The 21324-nt window shown below is 51.6% G+C and overlaps 2 protein-coding genes across 2 annotated transcripts; both read right to left on the bottom strand.

Moving 5' to 3' along the window:
* Positions 1–610: 610 nt before the first annotated feature.
* BESB_067130 (uncharacterized protein) lies at positions 611–2434 on the bottom strand (the record flags this gene model as incomplete). The annotated part of the gene is made up of 1 exon (XM_029365106.1): positions 611–2434. The coding sequence occupies one exon, from the start codon at positions 2432–2434 to the stop codon at positions 611–613; it is 1824 nt and encodes a 607-aa protein (XP_029218689.1).
* Positions 2435–17039: 14605 nt separating this feature from the next.
* On the bottom strand, positions 17040–20603 carry BESB_067120 (putative ribosomal RNA small subunit methyltransferase B; the record flags this gene model as incomplete). Its single annotated transcript, XM_029365105.1, has 7 exons — positions 17040–17153; positions 17419–17541; positions 18042–18122; positions 18614–18847; positions 19450–19592; positions 19703–19911; positions 20323–20603. The coding sequence occupies 7 exons, from the start codon at positions 20601–20603 to the stop codon at positions 17040–17042; spliced, it is 1185 nt and encodes a 394-aa protein (XP_029218688.1).
* Positions 20604–21324: the final 721 nt, after the last annotated feature.

Genomic DNA, 21324 nt, shown 5'->3' with positions numbered 1-21324 from the left:
TGGCTACGCCTGTAGCCCGTGTTAGGGCACCACGCGCCTAGTCGGTGACCACGAATAATGGGATTTCGGCGGGGCACATGTGACCGCTTCGCCGAGAGAATTGTACAGTTTTTCGGCAAAGATGTTTCCGCATGCAAGCAGTTTCTGCACAGGGAGACACCACTCACATGTCGAAAACACCGGTGTGGAATGTCGCTCGAAAGGTCAAACAAAGCGCACACGTCCTGCTCACTCATACTGCCGGAAGGACCGGCGGAGGCGTCCAGCATACAGTCAAACATGAAGACGAAAGTCGAGCGCGTCCAGAATACGCGGCTTGTGCCTGCCAGGATCCGTTGCCAATACACGCATTCCGTTTCATGCCAGCTCTCAGAACGGAGGCTTCAAAGTCAGTGCTTCCGTAATCCTCCTCCTTCCTGTCACGCTGCCTTGGTCGCCCCCTTCCCCCGTGCTCCTCTCAACGCTGGAGCTCGTGACTCACGACCTCTCAATTTAGGAAGGCACCACTTTTCAGAGGGCCTCTTCCCGCTCGTCGACTCGCAAGCACCGCCCTCCGCCCCCCCACCTGACCGTTTCTAGTCGCATCCGTGCTAAATGTGTCATACTCTATTTAGAGTCCAAAGTTTACACTCACTCCCAAGTTACCAGCTGCTTCGACGCCCTTCACAAAGCCCTGGCTTCCCAGAATGCCTCCCGCCGCTCCAGCTGCTGCAGCTTCGTCTGGGAGGCAGCTCAAATTGAGGTGAAGTTTCCCTTGTCTGGCGGCAGCTGCGAGCTGTAGATTCGTGTCCGGTACTCGATAGGCCGCGCCGAATGACAGAGGCGTTGGCTGTTGAGACTGCTGGATGTGCTGCTGAAGCTGTTCAAGTTGTTCTTGTTGCCTTTGGAGGACTTGCAAAAGAGCCTGCTGACTCCGAGTTTGTCGCGTGTCTCTGCTTCTCTCTGCGTTTCGTTCCTTCTCCCACTTGAGCAGCTGCCTCTGCAGCTGGAGGCGGAGTGGATTTGCTCCCCAGCGCTTTCTCTGCTCTGCGGCAGGCACAGAACGCTTCAGCAGGTTCTCGAACTGCTGGAGGCCAGCCGTTACAGGAGACGGTGGATTACGTTCTCCTCCCTGGTGGAAAGAGCTTGATTGATGACCTCTCTTCTCTGAGGCGTGGGCTCCAGGCACAGGAGACGCAGGCACAGACGAAGGCATTAACTGCAGAATGTGGAAGACAAGAAGATTCATCTGCTCCTGGAAGATGCTTCGTAGAGCGGAATCAACAATAGAAAGTAAACGTTCCTCTCCCTCTCTCAACTCCGTTGCTACCTCGGTCTCCTGCAGTCCTTGCAACCCCGCGGAGTCCTGGGCCGACGCAGAAAGCGAAGCGTTGGCTGCGTTCCGAAACGACTGTCGCGCTCCCGCAAGGACTTTCTGTGCTGTAGAGCCTTCTAGCGGAAGCTTAATGCTATCTAGCGTCTCAAAAGAAAGTTCTTGCGCTACACTGCCCTCCGCAGACTTCTCGGGGCCTTTCTCGCCCGCGTCTCCTCGATCCATACGAAGAAGCGTTCGGCTCAGCTCCTCAAGCTCGTCGTTCAGCTTGGCAACCTGGCGGAGTGCGTCAGAAACCGCCAGCCCCACAGCTGCGTGGATCGCCGCTTGCAGATGCGTCGATCTTGCGTCTACATGCGGGCGCCCTGTGCGCTTTCGTGGATCTTCCCGAGAGTTATTTCCAGCTTCGGTCAGGAGAGCATCAGCGGACAAATGGCTGGTCCGCTTGGCTTCTCCAGGAGACGGCGAGACATCTTTCCCATTCTCTGCCTCCTCCTGAATCAAGTGTTCCTCGCCATCCTGGTCTCTCAAACCTTTCGGAGAAGGCGGAGAGAGAGATCCTGAGAACGACTTTAGGAGGGGAAGCACAGGGAACTGGGAAGAGATCCCCGGCGCTGTGGCGCCCCCGAAAACCTGGCTGAGGGCATCGCTAGGCGCCCACGTCCTCGACTCTGCACGCCTTGTTAAAGCGCTCTCAGGAACATCGCCTGATCCAGACAGTCCCGTTTGGAGTGCCGCAACAGAGGACGAAGCTACTTTTCGATCTAACAGGGAAGCTGACGAGCATACCGGGGTATCTGGATGCACACAGGGAGAAAGGGAAGCTGAAGGTGTAGAAATGTCCGACAAAACAAGCGGATTCACGTCGAGTAGTAGAGCTGCCAAACAACCCGCATGCTTTCGTGAGGTACTCGGCAAGAAGTCTCGTGGGGTCAGGCCATGACGCATTGCGGACAAACCGGCAGAAGGGGGGGGGGAGACAGCAGCGGAGCCAGCAGGGACGCCACGTCCATGGGCTGAGAAAGGGGCAGACCAGAGAGAAGCTGCCGGAGTTGTCGAAGGTAGCCGAACAGCCCCGGCAGTCGAGATGCCAGCCAACACCAAGCCTGAGAACAGCGACATTTGGCCGTAGAATGTCTCACCAACCAAAGTAGAAGAGAAAAAAAGCAGGCAGCACAGAGGAACCGGAACAAAAAGCAGACAACGAGCCGAGGTACGCGAAGCGGAAAGCAACCGGCAGGGAAACAGAAAATGGCGCATAGATGTGTCCCTTCCCACAGCGGAAGGAGCATGCCGGTGTCTACCCGACACAGGTTTGTGGCGTTTCCATTCTGACATATGCTCCGGTGCGCACCCCGAACACGCGGGAGACCGCGAGTCCGAGGCGGCCCGTGGCTGATTTACCATAGGCTGCCTTTGGGGCGTCGACGGTTTTGTACAGAAGGTATGTGCCCGCAAATTATTTTCTGGTTTTTGAGGGACCCTTGAAAACGCCATCGCCGGAGACGATGGAGGACAGCAAAGCCACGATAGTGAATAACGCAGTCGAAACCAGCAGTTAGACCCCACGGGATGAGTTAAACATCACGATATGAAAAGAAATGATTCATTCTCCTTTCTTGTGGAGCCATGGAGAATAACATGTACGTGTTGATTTTCCTGAAACAGGCTACTGGAAAAGCGGAGTGACACCACAGCGCTTGTCTTGTCCAGGGCACTGTGCATGCGCACGGTGTGCCGTCGGCGCAGACAGGTACACAAAATAGTAATACCACTTATGACGCCTGTTCCCCTCGCTTCTTCCAGTTTTGGCTTGACCAGGAACAGGTAACCGATGAATACCAGACAGTTGCCAAGTGGGTTCACAACTGTCTGTATGTTTCGTATCCTTATCCCAGCCAGGGCCCTCTCCATTGTGGCCGCGATTTTACGCGGCGTACTGGTGACCCCCCTTCCTAAGACAGATTCGGCGTGTCCCGGGTGTCTAGAACCCTTCATCTGTGAGTTCATAACGTAAAAAATATTATTACAATATTTTTGTCTGAGAAAGTATCGGATTCCAACACTTCCATCGGTCTGAAGCAGTCCTGTGGGTCGGTGGTATACTGCAATCAGAAAGAATTCCGTTGTCTGTATCTTATAAGCCGAGTCGTCTTCACTATTGATACTGCATTGATATAAATATCGTACAAGCAATCAGCTAGTTATTGTCACACACTCAGTATAATTCATCGCCAATACACCACCATATAACTCAACTTGAAAAACAGTACCATTCAACTTCGCAGGATAAGTTGAGTCCATCGGTAAGATTGAGACCCTAACTTCCCGTGAAAGCTCCTAAAGCTGACGGTACAAACTGTAAACAGAGGACTCCTTGACTTGACTCCTTCAGTTTACGTAGATGCAAGAGAGCTTGTATTCCGTAAAAGTCGAAACCTGTAGTCTAACTCGTAATATGTACTCCCCAGCCAAAGGAAAATCGTGTCATTCGTGAGCTCTGGTAGCTGTCGAATGAGACATCGGTTCCGCGCAGACGCTAATATACGGCATCAGACAGCACATCAGCAAAGACGTGCCCGAGAGTTTATAACAGCATTCAACTCAACATTGCCTCTACTGGTGGCCCTTCATAACCGGTTTACCTGTATGCGAATTACTATTAGGGTCAATGTCCTTGAATCTGGTCTCACACGCTACTTCTTCAGTAAAAGTGGCGTACCTTACGACCGTTATATGATTTAGAGATAGAATGTAATGTGGATTAATACCCAGGGTGCAAGGACATATCCCTATATCGTCTCTCGCCCGGTGCGACAGACGCTTTGCCACCGCAGAAAACACTTTAATGTGTCATAGAATCATTTCAATAGAGACCGCTGTTTTACCTCTTGCAGGTGAAAGGCTACGGGCCAACGGGGCATCTGAAGCACTGTTGTTTTATGATCGCAGTGTAATTGATTGAGCGTGCTCATCCGACAGTTGAGTAACACAAAAGCGGATAGCATTGAATTAACAACTTCACATGTAAGAACGACGCAGCAGCATCTTGTTTCACGAAAAGGCAGTCCCACGCGTATTTGCAACGCACGCCGCAGCCAGTCAGAGTAAAGTGCTGATACAGAGCAGCAACGCAGCGTCCTCAAAATAGTGGCATCACGTCGAACTCAAAACAGTATTGCCGGCTACCATCGACCTCCGCTCAGCCGCGGAAGGATCCGATGAGAAAGCGTAGAATAGCGAAGAAAGAAAGTCGCCTTGATTTTACCATTTTGCTATGTCCAGCGTGCGAATCGTAACACAATCGCAGCGGCGAGCAGGTAGCGCCGCTGACTTGCAACGGATGGGACTGTTCAGCCCCAACGGGTGGGCGGTACACCAGCCTACACCCGCAACAACTTTTGTGGTGCTCCCTCCCCGCAGAAGTAAATGTCGTTGCTTGGAGGCTAGAATATAGCACGCCTCACGACTGCAGTCTGAGAGAAACCGCGGGCAGAACAACCCTGAAGACAGGATGGCATCCTCAGCCTTCGGAGCACCGGAGACCAGGAAAAAGCCGCGCGTAAAGAAGAATTAAGAAAGCGTCTACTTGCCGGTTATTGGGCGGGAGGAATCGCGTCGAAATCAGGTGCTGCAGAACGATCACGCCTGAGTGCCTACATGGGGGAACTAAACGATAGTATGGAGCAATAGTGCATGCACATCAGACGCCAGCTCTCACCTCCAATTCAAACTGCCTACAGCACATCTCCAACGCTCCTATATTCCACGTTTTGTTCAAGACGGGGAGCTTCAGAAACCGGTTCCCTGTTAAACATATTACAAGTCAGGAAGACACGCGAATGTTACCGGCAGGGGTAAATCTGTAGAATGCCACACAATCCTACACGGTGTCAAGCTGGCGGCAATGCCTGTTACACATCCTCAATCACGGGGAATCCCTGAGCACGTCCACAACGCAACCGATAGAACAGTGTTCACAGTGCATCACCGCTACTCAGTTGTGCGTGCTGCGAGCCTGTGCCGACAAAACCTGCAACGATATTTTCTATTCGTCCTCAGTGCTGAATTGTATTACGGTTCCCAGAGATCGCTTTACCAGCATCTGCACGCTTCACCAGCAGTGCAATCTCTAAATCGTTGTTCCTTCCTGCCCGGACCCAAGCGTGGACGGCCTAGCCTGGTGTGTGTCACTGTGTCACCCATTCGAGGCGCGGAGACGGTTGGTGACTCGCCTGTTGACGAACTATGCATGCTGCATGTCTGACCACTCAGCCTCCATTCTGTACTCTCACGAGCACGGGTGCATCCGTCACGTCGCATCGCAGCTTGCATTCAAACGCACACCTCCTCACAGTCAACGGACGCCACATTGAAGATTCCGATGTGTTTGGAGCCACTGGCTTTGCGTATATGTCTCCCGAATGTGGTGCAAGCAGAGACAGCAGTGAATTGCGTCGAGGTAAGGCGTCTGGTTTCTGCTTTTCATACGACTTTGAGACTCGGTCACTGACTTCCCGAACGGAGCAGCAAGAGTCAAGTGTTAAGCCACTGGCGCGGATCATTCGGAAGGGCGCAGCTGCTCCCACATCCAGCGCGTGGAGGCGGGCAGCGCTCAGCTCGATAACAAGACAAAGGCTGCCGGTCCACGGAGCCGTTTCATCCTCTCATCTTACCTGTTGACAGGTGCCCGAGCAACACGGGGGATGAAAGGGGAAGAAGAAATTCGCTCTGCTATATCAACGCTGTATGGGTAGCAAGAAAGGAATGACCGATGCGCCGCCTCGAATACTGACGACAAGTGACCAGCAGCGGCCACGAGTTATGCCTGTGAGTGCCCGGTGCTCTCATCGTTCTTGATACTAATGTCACTTTCGCGGGCATGGTATGAAATGCGAATAAACAACATGATCGGCAAAAGGAATGGCTTTTTCAGCCAGTATAGACATGCAGTAGAACGCAATGAGGCTTTCTGTAGGTGTGCCTCATACACGTCTCTGGGTTTTCGTCTGTCGCGGTTCGGACCTTGCTGCGAATGATGTGTTACTCCCGGGTCGGCGGTGATCCAACTCACCGTGGACGCTCGCTTTCTCTAAGCTCTTCTTTCATTCTCAAAGCTTAAAGGCGGTCGGGTGCTGCTTGAGCTGCAGGACGCACGGAGCCTATGCACGCTCTTGTGATTGTTTGTCACGCGAAACGATCGTTCGGATAATTAGTGACTGTTCAGGTGAGGAGAGGGACGCGCGATCACTACGCAAGACAGATTACTCGTGGGGCTCCTCTGGTAAAAATCCCACAGGTCGCCTGTCCGTCCGACTGTCTGATGTTGCTATCGAGCAACCGTATTCTCCCGCTTGTGGGACCGTCTCCGGCAGCTCGAACGCAAGCGCGACTAGAACCGAAATCTGAGGCACCCGTATCCAGCTCGCCCTTGAGAAAGGGCACCTCCCTCACCGGGAACCGACAGACCCATCTGCTCTGGAGTGACGAGTTGTCGCAACTAAAGAGATTGCCTGCATCCTTTTGCGCAAAGCAATGTGATTAGTAATCCTGCACCCACTGGTGAAGAGCGACTAACTCTTTCCCAACTGTCGCATCCGGTGACGTCGATTTCGCAGGCCAGGGTTTAGCAGGAGCAATCAAGTATTCATACCCGCCTCTGCTGTCAGGTCAAGGCGCAGGAATTCGTGAAGAGAGCTCATCGCCGCGATCGGATTCTCCGGCGCCAAAGCGACAAGAGCCAGCGTGCCTACGGGAGTCACTCTGGATCCTAACGACCCACCCAGGTGCTCCAGCTGGTAAGCCCCGAATTCAGGTAGCCCATGGGCCAAAGGTGTCATAGACGTCAACATATAAGGTCTGCCCCCTTCGCCCGCCACATCGAATAAATGAGTTTCGCAAATGAGTCGAACATCAGGAAGCACACGCAACAAGTGATTCCATGAATGTCCGCAACACCAGAAATGCCGTACTCCAGATTGCTTATGTGAAGAACTCACAAACAAGGTAGCAGTACGCTGTACGATATAGATATCTATATTGCATGGCTATATGCACGTTACTATCTTCTGCTTGAGCGCATGGATTGGGTGTCGATTGCCAAATTAGTTCTACGCGATCTGGCGCTCTCTATGACCCATTGAGAGTGACACGGAGTTTAGTCCTATACGATGCAGTGTTACTCTGGAAGTGATAGCTCAGATCCATGCGAACTGTTGACAAACCCCTTTCAACGATTTGAGACCAGAAACTTAGTTGATCAGGCTCTGCGTTTATCGAGGACTTAGTACCGCTACACGAAACTTCATGCTTGGTAGCTTGCGACTCCATTCTGAAGGGCCATGCTTCTGGCCGCGTTTCAGGCCTCGAATCGACAGCCTGCAGTCAGTTGGCATGAGCCTTACTGAGGCGAGTGGACTCTAATGCGGGACCTACACTTTTTGGGTATATATAGAAAGTCATTGGGAAGTCGCGCTTGCACGCGCAGTCATCAGGGGGGGCAGTGTTCCATGGGGCGCTGTTCAAGTCTCAGGGAGGGGTGCGAAAGTGATATTCGTAGCTACACATTGTCATTATGTCAGTAGCAGCGTGATCCACTATGTGTACCGACATTCGCAGTTGAATTCCAAAGCGGGGTACTCAGCATCGTCGGCCGGGCTGCCGGAGTACATTGGTGTTTCTTATTCCGTTCAGCTGTACTAATCATTGGCGCCATGGCCATGGAGTTCACTGGTGTTTCTCATTCTTCTCAGCTGTCCTGGGGGCACTCCGAGCGCCCGGCCGACGGTCATGAGTCCGCCGCCTTGTAATGCAGCTGCGGCTGTCAAGACACCTGGTCGCTACACTGAAGCGCCTTGGTAGCCGCCGCGGACTCCGCGGCTCTGATCAGTGACGCTACTATAGTAGTTTTTCAGCTCAACCACGGAGTATTCTTGTGTCAACCTTCAAATTTCAGGAAAGAAGCTCGGCAAGTTTATTTGCAACGGACCAGAGTCTCCTTTGCCCATCCCCTGACCATTGGACAGCACTCATAATTTCTTGCATGCTCGAGCTACACGACAACACATAGGCCGAGCACGCTTCAGCCATGTCTTGCATACGGCGACGAAGGCACCATCCAGAAGATCCTCTTGAAAATCCCCTACAGACCAACATCAAGCATGGGACTACCAGAGTGCATATCATGACATTCGTCCAGGTTGTATACATATGTCGGCTTTTGAAATATAAGCTGGCTACCTCCATATGGAGTCAATAAGATGGTCATAAAAAGCAGAACAGAGCTTGGATTCCGCAATTAAACGGCTTCAAAATCTAAAGCACTAGTCCAACTCACAGTATGTACTTCCCCGAAAAAAGCTCCTAGGAAGTCCTAGCTCAGAGGTGATAAATCCAAGAACGATGCCACTGATTAGACACACATCTTAGTGGTAGATTTTTCCTGGTGTCGACATAGAACAAGAGAAGAATAAATATACTATGCGTGGAACATATACTATGTGGAGTGACTCTAATATACAAAGATATTGAATTCCAACTCTTTCGTTTTTTTAAACAGTGCAGTAAGGTGGTTCTGTACAAGAATCAAGGAGTAGGTGGACGTGTGTATCTGCTAACCGCAGCAACCCTCACCATTCTGAGTACCGTAGTATCTTTGTTGATACCGTTCCAGGTATGACGCTCTGGATCGGAGACTCGTTCACACAAATGCAGCGCCGACAGCGAACGATATGCCGTGCCGGAGCCAACTCGATCCGTATGGCATTAAAAAAACGGTTATGGCGCTTTCGGTTGACGTGACCGCTTTTCGAAGCTGGCTGTGCACCAAGAGCGTCGACGAGGACCTAGCCACCGGGCAACTGATGCTAGTTGAGCACCAAAGGAATGGCTCTTTTGCTCTGACTGCGGCACGGGAAACATACCACCCATTAAAAACCAACGAGACCATCAGCGCCCTGTTGGCCGGAATGGCCCCGGTCTAACTGCCAGCAGTAAAAGTGTCGCATGCGGAAGCCCCGACCCTTGTCCTGGTAGCTCCAAATGAAGGTGTCAGCTCCAAGGTAAACATAATTCGGTGAGTTTAACACGCTGCGCAGCACCAGCCATGTGGAGCGCGCGAACTCGCAGGAACAACACGTTTTACACAATATAAGGCAGCTCTAGTATCATGGGTTATTCTAACGGAAATATACGAGAGGCGTTGTCACGACAGAGTGTAGGCATCGGAAACCGAAATACTTGTACACAGGGGTCGATGATGTGACTGTCCTGTATGCTTGACGCCTAGGTTTGACTGCCGAGCGGCGCGCGGCTTTTTTCGTATTGCGCCGCAGGACGCCGCAGATCTTTTTCACGCGAACCGCCTTCCCAAGAATCGTAAAAGTCGCGTTCGAATTCCGGGAAGAGGGCCAAATAAATCTTTCTTATACCTTTCTGGTGCACCGTAGGGCCGATCTGATTAACCTGCGCCCGTCAGGGAGTGTGAGTCTTTGATAGCGACCCGAGAATGCTGCACCCGCTCTTGTCGCACTGGAATGGCGCAGCGGAAGCATACGCCGTGGCAACCGCAATAGCCGACCGAATCGAGAAGTTAAAATTTCTTTGCGCCACGCACTCGCGTATATTGTAAAAGCGCGTCGATGCGCTGCGTGTCGCCGGCTCGCCGCGCGTGAGACAAATCGACAGCAAACCCCCTGACGCAAGACGGGGGACCGGCGTGAGCGAAATAGGTCAAGCCAAACGACGCCCACTCGTAAAGCTGCAAAACCGCGAATTCTACAAGGCCGTTTGTATGTGCAAATGGTGTATCCGGGCTTTAGTCTTCACTTTTAATGGCCAACAACCTCCGCATCCAGCTGGAATGAGCGGGATCGTCGTTTGTCAGGCAGGAAACAATTTCAGGCTGACTTGGACTAATTCGCTACTGTGGTCTTTTTTTTTCACGCCGGGCGCACGTCCCCAAAAGCACATTCACCTGCCCATACTTAGCGAGGTACTCTACCATTATTCTAGAATTTCTTTTGCGGCTCATTTTTGTCGCGTTCGTATCTGTTGAAAAACATGGCCTCCGTCCAACGCGCCTTCTCTCGTTTTCACGGACACTCTCTCGGCGTTTCTCTACAAACGTTGACCTGTAGGAAATAATCCTCTCGTCAAATCATTGGATTGTACGTTGCCGCAAGCACTCGACAATCCGGCTCGTTGCGAGGGAGGTGGTTGGTATCAGCTGGGTGTTTCAAAAACCCCTACCTGAAAACCTCCGGAACAATGGGCGGTTTTGAGGTACCTCCGACCTGCGCGTGGCGCCAGGATCCGGAGATCCGATGCTGGTCAGCATTTCAAGCTGTGTGACGAAATCGTATTTCGTTTTGTGCCGTAAGCGAGTGAGTTAACTTACAGGCAGGTGGTTGGGCTGCGCGACTTGACTTCGTGCCTTTGGTCTCCAGGCGCCAGCGGAGCGCTATGCCGCTGTCGGCTCTCCCTCGTATTTATGAGAAAGCACACTGTCCTGAAACCGCACAAGTTTTTTTTTTCGCTGTTCTGCAACAACCGCGACACCGCTCCGTTCTTATCGCGAGTTGTTCTATGTTTTTCGTAGTTCTTAATAATCGTTCGCTTGTAGCGAGACACGAGGCCGTCAGCAGTGCGTCGGGCCCGACTCCCGACCGTGCATAACGTCAGCGAAGCAGCGCCTTAACAGCAGCCGATGCTCCAAGACGCGCTACGCCAGCAGACGGCTAACTATTGGCATGCACAACCGCCAGGCCTATACTACGCCTGCTTGCGGTAAGCTGGGCTGGCTACCTTTGGTGGCCAAGCTGTAAGAACATTGTACGACGTAGTCTCCTCAGTGGTGCCCTTTATAAAGGTACTGATAGACACTGCGAATAGTTAACTCACTAGCGCGTGTTAGTTAATGTACCGAGCGTTTCCACGCACGTAGCAAAATGCGTCCGGATTACCATTAGGTAACCACTTTGTCACCGGTAGGTTAGCCCGGTAAGGCTCTTGGACGCCGGTGCCATATCTTCAGACAACCATAGCGTAAAATTCGGGTGCCGCAACCGCTGGGCTGCATCGAGGTTGTAGCACTGCTTTTGAGAGAAGTCGACTGTATTTGCCGGGTGCAAGGCGTAATGTCCCAATCATCCCGCGACCCCGTCCGTCATCTTGGCTAATCGTTGCCGCGGTCCAGCGCTTTCGTTTGCCGTCCGTTCTGTAATTTGTAAGTTGAGCCTAACTAATGGTTTTTCACTTCAAACACCTCCGTTGCAACGTTATATTCAAAGCCAAAGCTGCAACATGCGATTTAGTGAACCCGGTCAAACTCTGGCAAACGTGTTTATCCCCGAGAAGCTTTCACTCGCGAGCTGGAAACCAGTTGCCACCACAAAGCAGACAGCCGACACTGCTCACGCAGTACCGGTTTTAGTATTTTTATACGAGTTTCATCTGTCTAAAAATCAACCGTTGGATTACCGAAGCATGGCAGGCGGTGTCAACGAATTTTGAATTCCGCAACCAACGTTGTGTTAGGGCATACTCTTCTGCGACACAGCGATCGAAAACCATGCATGAAGATTTTCCGGTCATCGGTCCCCTATCCATTTGAAAGCGCCACAAGCGAAACATCAGTTGTGAGCTCGATTCTGTGCATCACCGCTGCAGCACTTGCCTGCGCGTAAAAAAAAATTCTTGCCATTCTGCCAGCTCGAGGCAAATTTTGTGGTTTGGGAAGGATCATTACAGCGCGACATCCAAACCGACTACAGAACTTTTTGTAAATCACTGTTTTCGCATCGACGGGGCATTTTCGATCTAGAACGACAGACCACCGTCGCGTAACTCCATCTAGCCTGGCACCGTGGATACATCGAACGCTCAACTAGCAGGGCCGTGCAAAACCAACGGCGGCAGCGTATCATCGACTGAACATCCAACGAAGCGCTCGTAAGAATGACTTTTTGGCGTGGTTGTCGTACTGTTGGTGCCAGCCTTCTGCTCCCTCCATCGTTCGGCATGCATAGTCGATCGATTTGCGCTCGCAGAATCAGGGGTGTTTCCGAGTAATGGGCAAAGAACTGCACGCGTATGTCAACCGATAGAGTGTCAGGTTCCCTGTGTTGAAGTGATGCCAGGGTTTGTGTCGATCCAAAAGGCGTTACCAAAGTCGCGGTCACTCGTCCACACAGCTTTTTCATTTTGGACATCCACTCCGTACCAACCCGGCCCAGCTGCGGTTTTCCACTTTTCTACGATTATGTGGTCGTGAACATGGTTTCGCAACCCCGTATGAAACGCAGGCGGACTCCACTACGACATACAGCACGCTTTCCAGGAGGTAAAATCCGTCGTTCCGCTCTCAGTTTGAGCTTTAAAGAATGCTGGCGTCGTTTGCGGCGAACGGGTGGACAGGTTTGAGCCTCATTATTTCACGATACCGACGCATTAAGGCCAAGAACTCCTGCAAGGTAGTTCTGACTTGCAGGCGCCAGACTGCCTCGGTTTCAGCTTACGACGCCTAACCGACGCGGTGTGCGCACATTGTCCTAGACGTTGGCAAGACGCCGTAAGGCGGCGCCTCGGGCTGAGACCATGCAATGGTTTTGAAGTGCTGGAGCGGTCGGGCTTTTTGTTTCGCCGGCGTTCTCTGATGGGCTGGAAACGCTGCGGACGGATTGGTAACGACACGTGAATGACACAAGTTCAGCTGGATATTTTCCGCAGGCACATTTCAGTCAGAGGAGTCAGATGGGTGGTGCGTACAGAACACCAATTTGATGACATTTGAAAGCTTGCCTGACTTCTACTCTGGATATCGCGCGTTTCGGCAGTCACAGGGGGGTCAATGGGCGCTTCATTTGTGCTTCAATAGCCGAACAGCACAACGTCTCACAATGTGGTGGACTTTATCACTTTCTAAGAACCTCCCTACAAAAGTCGAATTCACCACGGTATTTTTATTTGTCGCAACTCCCTCTTTGCCGTGCTTCTCTGTACAGCTTTCTGCCATATATCGACTTGCCACGGCGCCACGGACCTTCTGCCAGGTATATACCGAAGGTCGAAGGCTGTTTCGCTGTATGCGGTATTATGTGAAACATGTACCGTGGTATCTCCTGAGGAGCGGCCGTGATAGTGTAGCGCTTTTCACTGATGGCACGGTCCCTAATGTCGACTCTTCCGTGCAGCAAACGTGTAACGAATACATTTGCTTTGGCTCTGTTCGGCCTCCCTCCTATCACCGACATCGTTGGGGACCTCCGCGACACCACAATCGAGATAACGGGGGGTTACCATTGAATCGTGATACCGCCCAACATACCTGCTCTGAGGCACACAGTCTCGGGCTGCTTCCCAAAGACGGCGTAGACGACCACAGAAGTAGTGCTCCTACGCGTTAGATCTGTTGCGTCGTTTTCGGATACATTAGAGCTGGACCGTTACATGAATAGATTTTCTCCCCACCGGGCTGGCACGCGGATTCAGTTATCAGTCCTTTTGTACAACCTGGAACAACAAGTGATTTACATTTAAATGGTTCTAATATCCCTGAAGCTGCTAGTCAGACAACCATGTTCTCTGAGATTCTACCTTAAATCCACAGCTATTTATACTTTCAAATTTCTCTACCCTGACTATCTTTGCTATATTAATACATGGGGTTCATATGATTCTAGATCCAAAATAGTAATTATCTAGCGCGGTTTAACGCATCGAACACCGTACCCGATTGAGACGTGGATCAAGCCGGATAGTGGCAGAACAAAATGACCCTCAACATCTCAGTGAGGAGGCTTAAATTGAAAAGATAGCTACGCGAACATTCTTTGCTGCATACTATCGCAGCGGCCAATCTGGGTGAATATTTTGCCTACCCATCCGAGTACAACATCGGAACCCGGGAGAATGATGCTGGCATACGCGTAGATGTCGCACGGGGGCAGACCAGGGCCACCCCGGTCTTTTATGTCACATCATTTTGAATGCTTCTCAGGGTTGAAGGGGATCGTATCCTGCCATCGAAGCTTCCGGGAACCTTCGCTGCGCCGATGGTGCATGCGGCTTCATGAACCTTCGTGGGAATCCCGTTCATTGCGAGCGGACTCTTCGATCCTCAGGAAGTTTGCTCTTCATACCTATCAGCATGGCCGCAGGGCTCCGGACGCCGGCTCGATGGGACGGTTCAGGCGAGCATCCCGAAAGTCGTTGCAAGATTCAGGCAGCTTGTGCCATCACCCAGGTCAATCTAGACACGGTCTATCCCAGGAACACTTTGCCAGAGAACGCGACATGCGCTATAGTCGCTGGGAGCAACAACACTGTGGTCAATGCCATCCGCTTCACGAAATCTGAGCACCGCCGGCGGCCTACTAGATCTCGGGAGCAATACATCCGGAGTGACAAGAAATCGGTATCAGGACAGCACCTGAATGTGTCGAGGGTTTATGACGTCTAATTCAACGTGCCCAAAGGCAGCGGAATTGTGGAGGCCGGCGTGTGCACATGGTGCCCAGGCGAGCGATGCAATGCTCGACTACTCCTTACGAGGCCTGAGGGCTACGGAATCCTAGCTGTAAGGTGATACGCTTGCAATGCAGAAGACGGAGTTCTGGAGCTTTGAGTATAAAACACAATGGCCGTTGGTGACCGTTGAGGCATTTGTTTAGTCTGCACTCGTTTATTTTATGATTGACAAGACTTGCCGCGGCCGCGGTATAACGGACTCCGTGGTGGTGGCCCCGGACATCGACCTTTATCATATTATGGGAAGCATTCGGCTGCTGAGCTGTCAATGCTTACAGAAGCGTCTGCCAAATAGGACACAAGCGCGATTCCCTGTGAGCCTGCTCCACGATCACAATTTTTCATGGCGCCGTTTCATCACACTGTAAGGTGAAAGTGTCAGAGCAAGAGCGCAGGCCAAAGCATGCATCCTGTGCTCCCTGCTGGAGTTTTCGCAACGGTTACCATCGCATACAATTATTGACGCTGGTGGAGAGCACCACGAGAGGCGAGATAATAGAACCTGGCGTTATGACCCTTTTGTCGCCTGTCTTCAAGAGGCCATTACCTGGAGTGTAGCTGATATACTACTTTTTGCTCGGGAATGACGATTTGGGCGCATCCGGCTGTTGATCTGAATACACGTGATCGAGTGAGTTGAAGATGCTCGAGAGGCGCCGCCTTACATGGAAGGCTTGTTTATCTGAGACATGACTAGTTCTGTAGCGTTGGGTAAATACGCACCTGCGGGATTACATTCCTGAGGCTGTGGCCCACAGACTATTTTTCGAGCCTCTTGCCAACGTAAATCAGTTCACCGTGCTCCGTGAGCGACTATTACGGCCCTCGAACTCCTGAATGTTGTCTCAGGCTGCTCTTCGGTGCTGCACCGATTTGTTGTTTCAGCAGTTCATGTGTTGATCTCACTGCGTTTTAGCCATTCTACACCAAATGTGCAGTGGCGAATGAGTTTGGTTCCCCAATGCCATGTGCAGCGGGCTAGTGACGGGACCCGCCTTCGGCCCGGTAGCTGCACATATAGTCCTGACGGATAGGTGGCGGTAGCAATCAACTTTGTCAGTGTGCGGTAAGCCACTCACATTCAGATTCTTTGGCGTTAGGTCGACGATGTGGGAGAGTGTGTACCCGCAGCAACAATCAGCAAGGGAATGCAGGTTGGCATATAAAGGGGGGGAGAGTGTAATGTGGTCTTCCGACATGGTTGAGAATCGCAAGCGCTACAGATATTTGGCAGGGCTCCCACGAGCCGCTTGCATGAGTTCGCGCGTTACTGTTTTATACAAAAGGGCCAAAGTGGCCTATAGGTCCAGGAAAAGGAATGACGGGTGCTGAGGGCGACGGCCGCGAGTCTTGTTGGTACTTGTAAAGCGGATCGGAGGGCGAGTAACGCACGTGGGTTTGTGTACTTTTGTGCCCCGAAAGAGGCTATAGGTTGCGTCTGCTCAGAGGCAGAGACGGCCTGTCTCTCTCAAAAGCCGACGTCGAAAAAGGGGCTTTATGGCACACGGTGCCCGGGAGAGCTGTCGCCGCGCGAACTCATGCAAGCGGCTAGCGGGAGCCCTGCCAAATATCTGTAACGCTTGCGTTGCCGCGGTTCCTATTCATATAGATGGAACCGCATATATGATTTAGAACACAGCGGTTTTCACAACTTCCGTACAATGCAGGCATCAGGAACATGCATATGAGATCATGGCCACGCATCGTCATTATCACGCGAATGTTACGCAGCCGTGAGTTAGGCAGCATGCCATCCACGCTTGAAGAAACATAGCAGACGTAAGGTAATACAAAAAGCAGTTGCGACCACTGGTTCCTGCCTTTCACTCGTAATAAAATTGATTTTCTATGCATCGAAACTTGTGTGCACGTAGAGGCACATATTCGAATACGAGGCAATTATAGCGCAAGTCTGATCAGACTCACCCTTACCCCTCATAAATCGGTTTTGCAATCACGGAACACGAGCCGTCCCACACAGATTTGCCTACCCACGTATTCTGTGATAGGTGTACCTGCAGTAACCCAACACGAAGCCGGCTTGGGGGAAAAAGCAGCCGCTCACCGCCACTGTACCTTTTTGTATTCATGATGCTTTGTTTATCCTGGCACATGGCCTGGAGTACACAACACGTGGGACAAGCCCAACCAGCCGAGCTTCTGTGCGGTAGTAGAACCTTCCTGTATATACGAGCTCAGCTCACTTTTTTTCCAGCACTGCACAAAAAAATCCATCCATTCCCTTAGATTGCGGTAGCGCATGAAATGGAGGCTCAGTCAGTACTAAGCCATGTTGTTGGCAAAAAAACTTGACCTGAAGTGCAAAAACAAGGAAGAAAAACATCCGACGATGAAAAAGAAGATTGCAGAGTCAGTTCTCGGTGCTACATCCATATCATGAACAACCAGATTCGCCATAGTTAAACTGCAGGTACCCTTAACTCGGAAAGGTGCGCATGGCCAATGGCGTCGTTTTAAGTAATACCATCGTATATGGCTGAGCAACTACTCTATGGTTAAACACGATAGGCTTTCTTAAATACTCACGCGCTCCTGCAGGCATCGACCATACGGCTTACCTGCTGAACGTTTTCCTCGTCGAGTATGCTACTGGTGCTGTAAACGATACGCCCCTTGTCCGGGTTCATGTAAAGAAGAGCAGATGCAAAAATTTCTCTTTGTAAGGCGACCAAATCAAAGAGCTGCATGATAAAAGTGCCATGTCCCGGAAAAACAGACATTATTGCGTAAACCCCTAGAACCACACGCTAGGACATTTTCCAGACTCGCAATGATGCAGATACCATGAGAGGATCCCGAGATAATACGGGTGTCGGGAACACGATGCATCGACACACTGCTTAAAATAGAGAGACACCACACCCGTTGGGCTGATGTGGAGACGCAGCACGACTACACGAGAGCTCATTTTGCCATCATTTCAGGACAAGCTAATTACACAGGCGAGAATAACTGCACGGGAATAAGGTGCCAAAAGAAGGTAATTAGTGAACGATGAGGCGGACATGTATGCATTGATAATATTAAACACGAATATGATATCGAGAAAGATTTGCTAAACAATGTGATCCCCCCACGAGGTCACGCACAGCTCAGTGGGGGTAGAAAGCGGCAGAAGACTCTGTCGCGGCGACTCCTGAGATACACTGATTGCCGACTGCGAATGAAGCACCGAACGTACCTTGTCATCGGAGTATTTCCATTTCAACTCGGGGTTCCGTCGAAGTGTGCCAGTTGCAGTGCAGGGTACGTCGCACAGAACCTGAACATGCCGAAAAGAGCGATTAATGGAAATTAAACAATGGACGCAACGACAGAACATACATGGCATGAAAAACACGACGCAGCAGCGGTTGGTATTGACCCGTATGTGTAAACAAGCACGATTTCCGAAGCTGCAAAGAAAAATCAAGCGGCTCGGAACGCTGTGTCCTCTAACGCGTCACAAGTAAGCAACGGAGATGAATGCTGTATGGTCGCATGCTGCAGTTGCTGATCCTTTGAAGCAGATATGGTGGATGTCTTTTTGATCAGGTATCTGCCCCCCGCGCAGAGCTCCGCTGGATCTGAGTGACGCTACTATATTCAGCGTAGCTTCCTTATGCACATTAGATGGTGACAACATCTCCACAGATGCTCAAGGTGTGGATTGCCCTGTCTGAAAAGGCGTAGCGTCCGCCCCATCGTAAAATCCACTCAGAACAAGAGAGCGGCAACAATGCCAGTCGCGCACGCGTTGTAAGGGAGACTCACCCAGTCCATTTGACCTCGCAGTCGCTTGAACACTTTATCATGAGTAGCATGGGGAAAGAGCAACTGGTAGTTCTGAATGCCTGCCCGCTTGAGGCGCTTCTTGGCCTCAAGCAACATGTGCTCCCGCGTGTCATGCAAATACAAGCGACCGGTATTCCCGAGCAGAGGACCGAATGCGAGTGTTTTTCCGCCACTGCCTGCGCAATAGTCTAAAACCTTCTGGCCGGGCTCGACCTGAACGAAGCAAGACAATGAAAAATTCGGGAAATATGGCATGAAAGCGAAATACACACACTTCACTGTTGAAGAACAGCGCGCCGGACACTTGGAAAATGTAGTAACACTCTTGATCGATGGAAGGCGCTCCAAAAAAAGTGGCACCACATCGACGACACGTTCTGTTCGGAAGAGTCGTGACACGTCGGACGTAAGTTCGATACATTTCATTCAGAAATCTGTATGCCACGGTCAGAGACAGCCCGCAGTTACAGCGCAGGCACCCCCGCAATGGAAGCTCTTTCTTAGGTACACCTCTAGCTCCACATGCACCGGTTGGCCTATTAGTGAGTGCGGGAACAAACCATCAATACATTGCCTGCATTCTGGCGAAATCCTTGGTGAAGGTGACGGCTGGCGGACGTTAGTTCCAAAGGGAACTGCATCACGCTTGTTACACTCCGTGCAATGCCGACAGTCAGAACACGTTCTGCAAAACTAGAGACGTGCTGGCGTCAAGTGGCATCTCTCGGGACCCGCACCACTTGCCCGCAACCAGCAATGGTGACAGCGCGCGCTTTTCGTCACGCATCAATCTTTGAAGCGGCCCCTTCTCTTACTTGGAGCTTAAAGGCTACCAACTGCGATGCCTCGTCTTGAATCTCGAAAAAGCCGCTCTTAAACTCCGGAAGATCTCCGAGCTTCTGTCGCTGAGGGAGGACGAGGCCAAACGGCGAGTTCACGCACTTCTCCACCAGGACTCCTGCGAAGGACGCAAATACCGTTTAAAGCCCTAGCTTAATGGTCAAAATGTATCGTACATGCAATCTGTGGGCAATCGGCTTTGCTCGACTATTCAATCCAGTAGCTTACCTTTGTTGAGAAGGAATTTATAAAGTCGTTCCCGCGAAATGCGGTTTGCATTCACGCGCAGAAAGGTCGGAGGGTCCTCGTTCAAGATGTTGCAGACTTGCATCGCCTTGACAGTGCCGAGTGCTGCCTCCAGACGTGCAAACAGAGGCTCCGGGAAGGAGCACCGAAGATGTGGAGGCAGTCGTTCATTCGTCGAGTGGAGCTTCCATCTAGAGAATCACGCATATCACACACGACAAACAGTCAGCACTCGTTCAGTAGGGATGACCAGAAACTGACACACAAACACGGCTTGAGGCTGCGGATCAGCTGGCTGCCCCTTTTACGAGCGTGGAGCCCGCAATACTGCTACACACCGCAGTACTGACTATCGACGGACGCAAGGTCCAATAGGAACCGCATGTGCCTGGTTGGAGCGCTGCATGCGCGGCAGCCACGAGCAGAGGACTCGCTACATACTGACCCAGACAAGTACACATGACGAAGCTAGCGCGGCGTCCATCTGCGCATCTATGATGAGACTATCGGTTTTATACTTTAGACGCTAACATCCCGGCTAGACTTCTCACAGATCGTGTTCTCCGCATCACAAGGCAGTGATTTGGAGCGCATGACCGCACCTGTCTGAAATGAAATACGTCCTGATTCGGCTGCTCCAGGCGGCAGGCGGCGGCGTCAGGAAGTCAAGAAGGCCTTTCCATTTGACGATCTGGTAAAGGTGGCTGGTAATGAACAGCTTGTCTGCGTTGCTAATGGATTTTTGGCATTTGAAGTAGTGCCGAACGAAGAGATCCAGAGGCAACGACGGGTACGCAGCAGACGAAGATGACGGAGCGACCGCAGGCAGCTTATGGTAGAGTTCTAGAGCCTGCTCAAGATGCCGCAGGCGGAAGGCGTTCATGTTGACACTAGTAGACGAACAGACAGGTTCGAACTAAAGATCCAAGCAACCTCCGTTAAAACAACCGCTGACGATTCGCCAACCGACACGTAAAACCCCTCGCGGAATCCCAGGCGAAAAAGCTGCAGCTAGCCTCTAGTTCTGACGACAGCTGGCGCGTACCAGTACCCGCGGCACCCGCAAGCAGCCCCCCTGCCTCACGGTAGACCCAAGATATTACTACGCTCTTTATCGGTCAGAAGATGCAGAAGTCGGAGATCAACGGCGCAGGGCCATACACAGGAGACACGATGGACGCACATGAGATACCTCGAGTATCGTGGAGCGACAAACGGCTGGAAGACATCATGCTTCCCTTAATGGGCAGACTCGCCGCTGCGCAGTTGAGTGAATATATGCAAGACAAAGGAACGCCTACAGGTCCTCAAGGCTCTAGACGCTTGACCGGCAGCATACAACGGACAAATAGGAGGGCGTAAATACGCAAGAACACACGGTTCAAATTGCCTCTCTATCGTTCCGTTTGGACGCGCGAACACAGAGTCGAGAAGTGAACTGAGAGGCGAGAACAATCCACCAAAGAGCAAACCGAGCTATATCGCAACACCGCGTAACCAGAGACAGTTCGAGGATTTGCCTTTTGGAGATGTGCACACAGAGTTACAGAGATACGAACTTCTGCGCAGGCTCAGCACATACAGAGAACTTCTGTAACACCCGA

This window comes from Besnoitia besnoiti, chromosome VI (assembly GCF_002563875.1).
Source record: "Besnoitia besnoiti strain Bb-Ger1 chromosome VI, whole genome shotgun sequence".
NCBI classification, from domain to species: Eukaryota; Apicomplexa; class Conoidasida; order Eucoccidiorida; family Sarcocystidae; genus Besnoitia; species Besnoitia besnoiti.
Note: the sequence above shows the minus strand (reverse complement) of the source record. Positions and strands in the feature narration are given on the sequence as shown.